Source organism: Chiloscyllium plagiosum, chromosome 4, assembly GCF_004010195.1.
Source record: "Chiloscyllium plagiosum isolate BGI_BamShark_2017 chromosome 4, ASM401019v2, whole genome shotgun sequence".
NCBI classification, from domain to species: Eukaryota; Metazoa; Chordata; class Chondrichthyes; order Orectolobiformes; family Hemiscylliidae; genus Chiloscyllium; species Chiloscyllium plagiosum.
In genome coordinates this window covers 84,668,374-84,681,181 of record NC_057713.1, presented here as the reverse complement: position 1 = coordinate 84,681,181, position 12,808 = coordinate 84,668,374, and the positions used below count along the sequence as shown (strand labels likewise).

The following is a 12,808-nucleotide window of genomic DNA, read 5'->3' as shown; positions in this document are numbered from 1 at the left end:
TAATTTTCCTTCAAATGACTCATGTGGGGCTAACTCCACCATAACCCTACACTATAATACTTTAGAAAATCAACATTTATTTTCTTTAGAGTTTTTGTTCATTTCTTAAGATGGTCTATTACTGAGAGATGCTCAATTTGGTCTCCTAGCAGAAAACTTGGAAATAAAATGTCACAATTTTTGTTGTAAGTAGGCTTTGAATGTCAACTTAAAATGGCATTTTAAAGCTTATTCCTACAATTAGTGAAGGACTTTAGGATTCTCTCATTTCAAAGGTCTCATATCATCTTTCCAATATCCATCCCTACATGCACTCCCAAAAACATCAACTAATTTCCAGTTGTTTTTATTTTTCAATGTTCTCTTATGTAAATGTGTTGCCTCATGCTGGTAAGATTCATAGTTGTCACATCTCTTGACATGTGACTCTGGTGAAAGCTTAGGGTATGAATTCGGCAAGCTATTCATCTAGTCAAAAGAATTTGAGTTTCGTCCATAAGCACCCTCAACCAAAACCTACACAAGTACTTTCCAATACTGGATAACAATTATGGGTGTAGTACAATGCAGCAGTGATCAACATTTTAACTGATGGCATCACAGAAAGTGATGTAAAGTCATGTGACATTGTGTTTAAGGACTTATTCTAATATAATCATGTAAAGATTGCTCCCAGCTCTGTACATAGTGGATATAGTTAAACTAACAGTTCTAGTCACTGAGGCCTGCTATAGGTCCATCTTTAAGCATATTCACAACATGATTTTCATCTTAATTCATAATACATTGAGGCCAATTTTGTGAATCTCTATAACTCTCAACTATTCCCATTGTAATTCCTGGAAATGTGGTACACCTGAGAAGTGTTACAAGCATTAGTGATTTAAATGCTCAGGTAAGTTTTTTTTTGGTTGAGGAAAAAATATAGGACCAGGACTGAAGAAAATCCCTCCACTAATCATTTGTCTCACTGTTTGTGGAACTTTGCTGAATGCAAAATGGCCACTACTTTCATCTGCAATAGAGTGACTATATTTCAAAGTAGATAATTATATGTATATATGAGACATTGAGAGGCTTTAAGGTATTATAAAAATACTTTTTTTTTCACAAAGCATTTCTCCTATACAATGAAGAGAAAAATAATTCCCTTGTCATTGTTTCTCTGGTGTCTTAGCACCTTATTTCCTTCCATGCGTGTTTTATTTTGCTGTATGAGCCAACCTATTTACCATTTTCTTTATTCTTAAATTAGTGGAATATCTCTCATTTCTCTTTCACTCTGTTTTTGCAATTCTCACCATACTTATATATATGGCTTTCAATTTGTGTAATGTTCACAATTTCTTTAATTAAACACTCAAGTTCAGAGTATGCTACATGACTTAAAATCGCATGGTCAATGGAGCAGCACAAATGTACCTGGGAACTTGAAGGTTAGGACTGACGTCTTAGGCTGAGAAGAACTGGCAGACATTATCCTGGTAAATGTAGTTTTCAAAATTAGATGACTGATCTGAGGCTTAGCCAGTCATGTACGCACACCATGGACTAAGTGGCCTCTTTTTGTGCTGCAGAGCTTCTATGATTCTATGTTAGAAGATGTTGCTTTAAAAGGCATAGTATGAGTGTGTGGGAAAGAAACATGGTACTTAAAGACTTTAGAATTCTGCAGGGTGTCAATTTTATTTTAAAAGAGGAGTTATCTTAAGATAATGATGTGTATTATGTTCTTCTGACTACTTATGCCATTTAACAAGCTTTACAAACTCATGAGGGAAATTGGATGTGCACCAAATGAAAAACTTTTAACTAACTAGAGTCCACAGGTATTTCATAGATATTTTGTAAAAAGAGTGGGAAATAATACATGCCAATGAAAGAAAGCTTCAAAATAAGAGCTAATCTTGTAAAATGTTACAATATCATGTTAATTTACAAGTTTAAGTATTTGAACGTCAAATGTAACGCACACACATTTAATCTTACCTTTTTGAGGTAGTTTTGGAAGCACTCGTGGACCTAAGGCAGTTTTTGTGGTTCCAGTTCCAGTACTGTAAAGCAAATGAAAGACAATGAGTCACCAAATGGATAACCACTTCTGAATCGTGCTTTCAGGATGAAAATAAAAGCATATAATCTATGAATCTCTCATTCTGTTTTGTCCAATACATTTCTTAAATAAGAATAGGGACTTTATGTTGTGAGTAGGAATATTTCTTGAGTAATATTTAAAATATTGTCAGTCTTTTAAGCTGAAATCTATAAAACTGTATTGTCTAACACATCAGAAAATATTGAAAATTTGCTACGTTATTTCTGGCCGATGAGCAATTGTCACAGTAAATTTTTTGGGAGACAAAGAAGAGTGGGCCACCTTTCAAGTTGAAAAGGGCCAGATGACATGACTGTGGTGGTCACTTACAAAGTTATCTAGTTATACGCAGATGTGAATCCAGTTGAACTTTTGATAGCACTACACTTCGAGGAACTAGGAGTAACCATGTTATTCATATAGTATTATCATATTGCTGAGGGGATTTGCACTGTTTAGATACTTCCTTTTAGCAGAGCTCCTTGTGCTCAATAAAAAAAATGGAGAGAGAGAGAGAGATAGGTTAGTTGCAAGGGGAGGGTAGACATTTACTGAACTTCTCACAAAACTAGTCTTATTGGATAATGAAGCTTGAGACTGTATAACAGTAGAAGATAAGCTGCTGGATAATAGGTTGAAACACATGTATCCACCTATTGATGAAAAGAGAGCAATCTGTGTTGGAGCCTTGAGAAAAAGGTTTATCCAATACATTGGAACAATATTAGACTACTGAAAATGAATTAATGTATGTATTTTCACTAATTGTTACATACAACAGAATCACCATGTACACATGCACCATTAAATGCTCTAACATTCACTGAAATAGATGGTATCTATCAATTAATTAGACCCATTCAAATAAGACAACACTAAACCAGCAGGAGACTGTTAAATGACTGTTAAACGGTTCATTGCCCAACAGGAACACTTTTTAAAAAATGACAATTATCTTAACTTCTTTCAAAAAGATTAGTATTATGCAACATTTAAACTCCAGTAATCCTAAAACAAATGTTAAACTGGTGTTTGGTAGCTCTGATAGCTAACAATTGGAATTATTCCATTTCAGCAGGATATTGCTCCTTTTGTGAGGAAAAAAGGGCTCATTCATAATTTAATTTAAACATCAACCAAAAAAAATCTATAGTTACCTTGATTGTTGAGACAACCCCTCAAACTTATTTCCTGTTCGATTTGACTGTGGGGGACCAGAATCTGTACCTAAGAGACAGTTAAATATTATTTTAGATTGGTTTAACGTTAATTTAGATATGAAATTAGTTAGAAAACAAAAACACACAATAAGCCACCAAAAATGGATGCAAGCAAATTCCAATACCAAAAGTCAAGTATCAAGAAACACTAACCAGAATTTAGATGACTGATCACTAACTCTAAATGCAGCAATCCAAAGAATTCCAGTAAAATAAAATTGGGAATATATTATCCAAAACAAAGAAACAAATGCTATTTGTATTGTTCACTATTAATTTTAAAATTCTGAACCACAAAATACATTATTTAAATCACATTTTCCCTAATTCTAAGCATTGTTTCATGTTTTAAAAATAAGCTGGAAAATTAATTAATTGACAAATCATTAGCTCAGATTTTGTACGATTAGTTGTGAGACCACTATTTTGGAATAAATTCTCTCAGCAGCTTTCAAGGTATGCACATGTATAGTTCAACATGAAAATCAGGAAGCTGCTGTTCAATTTGTCTTGCTCCTCCATCAGCTTTACGACAAGTGAATTTGCATTAAAATAAATTAAGGTGTGTGAAGTTTTGGTACTTACCCACTAGTCACCTACTAAACATGCCAGAAAAAGCCAAGGCTAAGTTGTCAAGTTTAAGTGAATTTTGAATGGCATGATAAATTTTAATCATAGTTGACAACCAGTCAGACAAAATTTACTTTCCTAGGATGTGGAGAGTTACTTTTTCAGAACTGAATTACTGCAGATCATGGTGCGTAAGACAAACCTATTTTTCTGGTTCCAAAAATCATGAATTTGTATATACTCATGACATAAGTCAATTCTTTCCCAGCCGCACACTATAGTTGTATTAGTAGTCATCCTCAAATGGATGTTTATCTACAATGGATGTTTCAGTTACCAGTACCTTATAACAGATTACAAGGAATCAAGCAGATGATGGTGATATAAGCTATAATGTGGGGGATGTGTAACAATTTAAGATATATCAATGCAAAGAAGACAAAGATGGCAACCACCCACATCCAAGGTTCGCTTTCATATTTGGTGGATCAATTCAACCAGTTTTTGCAAATGTTTTTCTCTGGGGCTTCAAAGATGGTCTTGTACAACATTTTTGGGATTGTCAAAAATGCTTAAAAAAATTAAAATAATTTTTCAAGCGAGAAGATACTTTTCCAGTCATTTGAAGAGCAGCATTGGAATTGACAGTAAATAATTGTGGGAGCTGGCGGAGAACTGAGGGGTGGGGCTGTGAAGAGAATAAGAAATGGATACTTGATTACTTGCAGGACAACTATAAATGAGGGGAGGAAAAGGTACATAATGATGTATTGGTGAAACCCAAGTAGAAGTTGCAGAACCAGCGCATCCTGGGCAGCAACGTGTGCTGTCAGGGGTGCACTCCTCTCATCACCTTGTTCTTACTTATCTACCTCCTCCTTTCTTCGAACAGGCATTCTGTTCTGCATCTTAATCGCCCAACAGTCTGGAACCTCAAGGTTTTGTAGAGAACAGTGCAGTTTGACCATCTTGGAGACCCTGGCTGAGGTGCACTGAAGGGAACATAGAGATCTTTCCAGGATTGTTTTAGTCTGCCGCCTAAAATTTAATACCTTCTTAAATGGCTGCATTCTACATATTGTAGATTGAATCACAATGCCCTTAAGGAGGGAATTCCAAGATTTTGACCCAGCAACAGTGAAGGAACGGTGATATATTTCCATGCCAGGATGATGAGTGGCTTGGAAGGGAACTTGCAGGTGATGGTGCCCCCATTTATCCGCTACCCTTGTCCTTCTGGATGAAAGTGGTTATGGGTTTGGAAGATGCTGTCTGAGGATCTATGGTGAATTTCCGCATTGCATCTAGTAGATAGTACACACTGAGCATCAGAGGCAGAGGGAGTCGATGCTTGTGGATGCGCTGTCAATCAAGTAGGCTGCTTTGTCTTGATGGTGTCAACCTTCTTGAGTGTTGTTGGAGCTGCACCCATCCAGGTCACACACCTGACCTGTGGCTTGTAAATATGGTGAACAGGTTTTGGAGAGTCAGGAGGTAAATTTCCTAGCCTCTGACCTACTCTTGTAACCACTGTATTTTTCTGATGAGTCCAATTGAATTTCTGGTCAATGGTAATTCCCAAGAATGTTGATAGTGGGTGATTCATTGATAACACTATTGAATGTCAAGGGGCGGTGAACAGATTATTGCCTGGCACAAATGATACTTTGCCACTTGTCGGTCCAAGCCTGGATATTTTCCAGCTCTTGAAGTAAGAGTTGTACACCACAGAAGCAGACCCTTCTGTCCAACTCATCCATGCCAACCAAATATCCTAAATCAAATCAGTCAATTTGCTAGGATTTGGCTTTTATACCTCTAAACCTACTCATGTACTAATCCAGATGCATTTCAAATGTTCTAATTGTTCCAGCCTCCACCACTTCCTCTGGCAGCTCATTCCACGCATGCACGACACACTGCATGAAAAATTTGCTCATTAGATCCCTTTTATATCATTCCCCTTTCACCTTAAACCTATGTCCTTTAGTTTTGGACTCCCCTAACCTGAGAAAAAGAACTTGGCTATTCACTCTATCCATGCCCCTCATGATTTTATTAAACTCTATAAGGTCACTTCTAAGCCTCCAACGCTTCAGGGAAAATAGCCCCAGCTTATTCAGCCTCTGTCCCTCTTGATGCATTTAAAGATGGACTACTTCAGTATCTGAAAAGTCATGAATAGTGCTGAACATTATGCAATCATTGGCAAACATCCTCACTTCTGACCTTATGATGGAGGGAAGATTACTGATGAAACAGCTGAAGATGGTTTGGCATAGGGCATTATTCTGAATAACTCCTGCACTAATGTCAAATAGCTGAAATGACTGACCTTCAACAACTATACCTATCTTCCTATTTACCAGGTATGACTCCAACCAGAGAGTTTGCCCCTTAATACCTAGAGATTCCAGTTTTGCTAGGGCTCCTTGACGCCACACTCCGTTGAAAGTGGCCTTGATGTTAACAGCTGTCACTTCAGCTGACAGCATAAGCATCCTCCATGTAAAACTGATAGGCTAGAATTCTGAACTACCAAAGTACACAAGATAACCTCTGAGTACATGTACTATGAATTAAACTATTCCCATTAGCAGGTGAGAAAACAGCGTCAGTACTGAGCACGTGGACATGTTTTCTTGGCATTGTTTCAGTCCCTTAACATGCTACGATGTCACCTTGCTTTCACAAACATGCATTAGAAAGCCAAGGGAACCAATGGACCAAAAGCTTAACTTAAAAACACAAATTAATACTGTTCTAATTAAGTGAGCAATTAATGTTAAATGGCAACCTTTGCTCCTTAGGAGGTTGCTTGCATGTGGCTGAAAGATGTCTTGATGCTTATTTTAAATCACACTTTTCCATAAACATCAAAATCAACCATACAGATTTCACTAAGGAACCTTTCAACCTTATTGATCTGAGAGACACAATGTTGTTTGCCCTGTTCACAAACCTCACAGATGTTCTATGGAGGGTGTTGTATTGAAAACATTCGCTAGTAACTATCAGGTGCCCCTCAGAAGAGCACATTAAGCGACTGGGAAGCTATAAGCAATTGCCATTTCTTCACCACTGACAGTAAAATCCAAACCAATAACCATTTGGTTAACATCACAAGCAGCTTTTGGTCACTTCTTTACATTCATGAACTCTATTTAACTTCTGGCACATATGCTATATTTTCAAATGATTAGAAGGAGTTTCTATTTCTGGCTGGTAATTCCAACTTTGATACAATTTTCAGCAAAATTAAACAGCATGATTTGTAGTGCAAGGTGCTTATGTATATCTCCAAAGTGATGAATTATTGTAAGCCAAAGATGAATAACTTGTACAATCCAAAATGTTTTACGATTTAATGAAATTATACAAACTAACTAGTGGAGTTCTTGCGGTACAAGGTTCAAGTCCCCCCTGCTCCAGAAGAGCTCTTGTGGTGCAGTGGTAGTGTCCCTACCCAGAGTCAGAAGACTCTGGCTCAAGTCCCGTCTGCTCCAGAGATGTGTAATAGTATTTCTGATAGGTTGATGAGAAAACACTTCCACCTCCAGGGATGTGTCATAACATCCTGAACAGGTTGCTTACAAAATGTTTAAAAATTAATTAGTGTCAATGACTAGATTAAGATGAAAGCATTCTATATGTCAGTTTAAGTTGGTTGGACATTGAATCCCAGCTGCAAGAACTCAACAATCCCAACATGCAATTCTGGTCTCCTTTCTATTGGAAAGATGTTGTGAAACTTGAAAGGGTTCAGAAAAGATTTATAAGGATGTTGCCAGGGTTGAAGCATTTGTGCTATCGAGAGAGGTTGAATAGGCTAGGGCTGTTTTCCCTGGAGCGTCGGAGGCTGCGGGGTGACCTTAACGAGGTTTATAAAATCATGAGGGGCATGGATAGGATAAATAGACAAACTCTTTTCCTTGGGGTGGGGGAGTCCAGAACTACAGGGCATAGGTTTAGGGTGAAAGAGGAAAGATATAAAAGAGACCCAAAGGGCAACTTTTTCACTCAGAGGGTGGCACGTGTATGGAATGAGCTGCCAGAGGAAGTGGCGGAGGCTGGTACAATTGCAACGTTTAAAAGGTATCTGGGTGGGTATATGAATAGGAAGGGTTGGGAGGGATATGGGCCAGGTACTGGCAGGTGGGACTAGATTAAGTTGGGATATCTGGTCGGCGTGGACGCATTGGACTGAAGAGTCTGTTTCCACGCTGTACATCTCTATGACTAGAAGTTGAAGGATGATGCAAAGACACTATGGAAACAGGTTGACCTTGCAATAAGGTAAAGGAATCTGGGTTTGTGGGGTCAGTGAGGCAGACTTCTGCAAGATTGTCAGGAGGGTGGGGATGTGTGAATGTGCCTTTAGAAATCTCTCTGCAGTGTTTCCTTGAGGTAGAACGGCTCACCCACTGTTAATGGAATGCCTGCATTGGCAGGAAGATGGCCTTAGTTGACCACTTAAGTGACTTAACATCTTTCCCCACTTCTGGGAAATGCCATTGCAGTGAAAATGTAACAGGCTCCACAACAATACTCCCTGAAAAATCACTCCCGCGCACCATAGCTCACCATTTTATAGCCATCCCTTGAGGGCTAGTATACATTTATTACTTTACTGTTAACAGCAAACTTTGAAATTATGCTCTATATTCCTAATTCCATGTCTTAAAAATCAAAAAGAGCAATGATCTTAATGGTACTGGATCTTAATGGAAGCCACCATTCTATACTTTTCACCAAATTACTCTCTACTTTTTGTCAGTTTTGCTGTTATTGCTCCTTTAATTCTAAAGTGTTTTCTTCAGTCACCAGATCAAGAAAATAACACATAGTTAACACACTTGACTTATGCCCAGAAGGCCAATAAAATAGATCTTGTGAAAGTCGTCTTACAAAGTGCAGTCAACAATGAACGGTGTGTGTGAGCTTTTTCCTTGTAGGAATGACATGTTGAGTTGTGCTCTGATACCCATCTAATTTATCTTTGGTTAATGACAGTAAAGCACCTCAGTGCTTGTTATTCTCAGAAAACTGATTAGTTTTTTCTGCTTTGGTAAAACAAAGCTCACTTCAACAAGTAACTCAATTGAAAGGAAATGAATCTCAATTTTCAAGAAATCTTTATAATCAGCACACCCTGAATGACTTAATAAAAATTACTCTTCTAAATACTGGCCATTATTTTGTAATAACTCCTCAAAACTTTCTTTTACTCAGAACTTCAAAATACTACAGTTCATTCAGAGCCTCCCACCAAAATTTCCTTAAATGTTTATTGTGGTTGAGAGGTGTTTCTTTTCCTTTCTGGCTTTATTGTTTACGCTGTTTGGACAATTGAATTATAAGGACAGGTCTCCTTTCATACATTAAATTACTTCTTTTAATTCCCTAATCACCTGAATTGTCTTTCTTGTTGGAGATAATGCCATTTTAGTGACTAGGTGAAGTAAATCCACACAATGCAGATTGGGTCTGGCCAATGCTCTTTACCTGATGGACATTCTTTAGATTTATACTCTACAATTGTCTAATTAAACCAAATATTCCACTTTTTAATAGTACAGTTAAATAATGTTCCATGATTTCACTGATTTATCCACTGATTTCCATGTTTCTTTCTGACCAGTGCACAGGCTGCCATTTAGTTCCATTTAATATACTTAATTTCTTTTTGTTCTCAGACTAGTTATTACTTGCTTGCCCAACAGAATTCTGAAAATTATTTTCAAATACTTTCTCCATAACGAGTTTTGAGAAGATTTGTAGCTCAGGTTGAGGTTTTGAATGTAGGTTTGCTCGCTGAGCTGGAAGGTTCATTTCCAGACATTTCTTCACCCTAAGTAACATCTTCACTGGGCCACAGGCTCCACTAAAAAGAAATGGGCACCCAATGAACACAGTCCGCCGATTTCTCAGCAACAAACTCAAACAAGCAGACAAAACACGTCCAGAAACCATAGCCACTCTACCCTACATCAAAGACATCTCAGAAATGACTGCCAGACTATTCAGACCCCTTGGCATCATGGTAGTCCACAAATCCACCAACACACTATAACAGCAGCTAATGAACTTGGAAGACCATATACAGACAACAAGCAAAACTAATGTCATTTACAAAATACCGTGTCAGGACTATAACAAACACTACATTGGACAAACAGGCAGACAACTAGCCACCAGGATACATGAACACCAACTAGCCACAAAAAGGCATGACCCTCTCTCACATACAGATGAGGAAGGACATCACTTCAACTGGGAGAACACATCCATCCTAGGACAATCCAAACAAAGACACGCACGAAAATTCCTAGAAGAATGGCATTCCAACCGGAACTCTATCAACAAACACATTGAGTTAGACCCCATCTGCCATCCCCTGAGAAAAGCAACAGAAAGTGACTTCACCACAGGAAATGACATCACCAACCTAAAGGAACCCAAACATATAAATAGAAAGCAGGACTTATCAGCAGTGCTTCGCCTGAGGCCCACTGAAGATGTTACCTGGTAGGGTGATGAAATGTCTGGAAATGAACCTCCCAGCTCAGCAAGCAAACCTACATTCAAAACTTTCTCCATAAACTTACTGGTCCTTATTTTCCTGCTATATTATTTCACATCTTTCAAAAATAATGCAAGTTTTTTTAAAGCTAATTTACAATCTTAAAGAAAAATCACTTCATAGTGGAACAAGATTATTAAAACCAATAAATTCTTTACATTATAGATTCCATATATTTAATGAGCATAAGTTATCTGAAACAGGTTTCACAGGCTTTATCAAGACTCCACAGCAGAACCTGAAAAAGGTTAGAGTGCTGGGCTATTGTTCTGTGTGTTGCAGCATCCTGCAAGTTTGACTGATCATCCAAAAATACATGTATTAGTTCAAGTACTGCTTCTGAGAATGCATTAGTCAAAGCGATGTATTAGAAATATTAGCCAAATAATGTCAATGTTGTTATGGTTTTTCTTTCAAATAGTAACAAGTAAAGTTCCTCCTATCAACAGTTTTAGATAACACGCTGAGTATAGTATTTCAATTTTCTACAGGTCTGATTGTGTAATGCAATCTAATCTTCCTAACTAATTTAGTGAAAAACTAGCCAGAAACAAAGGTTCCAACCGTGGCCATGGCAAGTGCCTTAAAGTCATTGTCTCTCAGATTCTTCCATATTATTTCAGAATATACATTAAAAGAAAAGACAAACAATCAACAGTATGGTGGACAATGACAGAAAAAATAATGTGCTGTCAAGCACGACAACTTACACACAACTGGGTTGATGATAAATATTTAACTAAGTAGCACTGCAAGCGTGTGAATTTCCTCATATGTCAAAGTGTCCAGATAATTTAGTTTCCATACTCTGATGATAGCAAATTCCATTGATACGCAGTGGTTGAATGAATGAGAAAGAACCAACTTTTTGCAGTTTCTCCCTTTTATACCATTTTTACTTTAATAGACATTAATATAACTTTCTGCTTCCTACAGTAACTTAACTAACTTAATATAAGAAAAACTCACCCCAAGGAATCAGACCTTTATTCTGGGGACCATGAGGTAGCGGGCTTGGTGGGTCAGATAAGGTTCGTTTGTGTCCAGGGGGTGGGGGCGGTGGTCTCTTCTTTGATAAAGTGGAGCTGCCGGTTGTGACCTGGGGACCTACAGGAAGGACTGAAGGAGGGACTGGGCCATGTGGAGCTGGAGAAGCACAAAAACACAGCTGACTACTGCACAATATGTTAAGAGCAGTTATGAAAGCATGCAATACGGTGCAATGAAGGATCAAAGCAATGTAAAATAAATCAATTTTCTCCTATCCACCACTGACTAAAACTGATGAACAGAAATCAACTTCTCCTTTCAAGATTTTAATAGTGATGATCTAATTTTAGATATATTATACACATATGCAACATTCCATATATTAATTGTACAAGACCACAATTTCAAAATTGATTATATTTAATATTACAAACAAAAGGAAAACACTTGACAATCACACTTGATGATTATTAATGATCTGCAGCATCTCGAAGTTGGGTTCTCAAACTTCTTTTTCTGTCTTACCAAGCAACAGCTCTAAGTCGAAAGGAACAGATTCAAGCAGAATCTAGGTTGTCACCAAATGCAACACCAGAGGTGGGCTAGACATAATATTTATTTTAATTGTTAATTTACTGTATATAGGTATCACTGATTGGCCAGCATTTGTTGCACAGTCTTAATTTCTCTTGAGGAGATGGTGTTGAGTTGCTTTCTTGCACAGATGAAGTTCATGTGGTATAGGTACAACGGCTGTTGGGAGGGTTTTCCATGGTTTTGACTCAGTGACAGTGAAGGAATGACAATATTGTTCTAAATCAGGATGGTATGTGTCTCAGAGGGTGAGACACAGGTCGGCACAACATCGAGGGCCCAAGGGCCTGTTCTGCGCTGTATTGTTCTATGTTCTATCTTGTAGGTGGCAATGTTGCCATACATTTGCTATCCTGTTCAAGCTTCTAGAGTGTTGTTGGAGCTGCATTTAACCAGGCAAGTACAGAATATTCCAACACACTTGACTTGTGTCTTGTAAACGATTACAGGCATTGGGGAGACGGGAGATGACCCATTCCTGTAGCCACACAAATTTGTATGTGGGTCAAGTTCAGCTTCTTGCCAATACATAAAGGTCAAATCACCATAGTTATATTGGACATACGGATATTCTCTCATTAGAGAGAATTGAAGGAATTGAACCCACACTATTGGCATAACTCGGCATCACACACCAGATATCCAGCCATCCCCTTTCTGGTCAAGAGCAACCCACAGGATGTTTATAGTGGAGATTCAGCAATGGTAATGTTGCTGAATGTCAATGATTGATGGTTGCATTCTCTCTTTTTGAGG

At 37.8% G+C, this 12,808-nt stretch overlaps 1 protein-coding gene across 1 annotated transcript in view; it reads right to left on the bottom strand.

Annotated features, from left to right (window-relative positions):
* Positions 1-12,808, bottom strand: part of LOC122549488 (arf-GAP with SH3 domain, ANK repeat and PH domain-containing protein 1-like) — a 363,467-nt gene that overhangs the window by 29,169 nt on the left and 321,490 nt on the right. The window contains exons 26-28 of the mRNA XM_043689348.1: positions 11,438-11,614; positions 3,253-3,322; positions 1,990-2,054 (exon numbers count right to left, since the gene is read on the bottom strand). Coding sequence (XP_043545283.1) covers positions 1,990-2,054; positions 3,253-3,322; positions 11,438-11,614 — 312 coding nt within the window. The remainder of the gene's footprint in view (positions 1-1,989; positions 2,055-3,252; positions 3,323-11,437; positions 11,615-12,808) is intronic.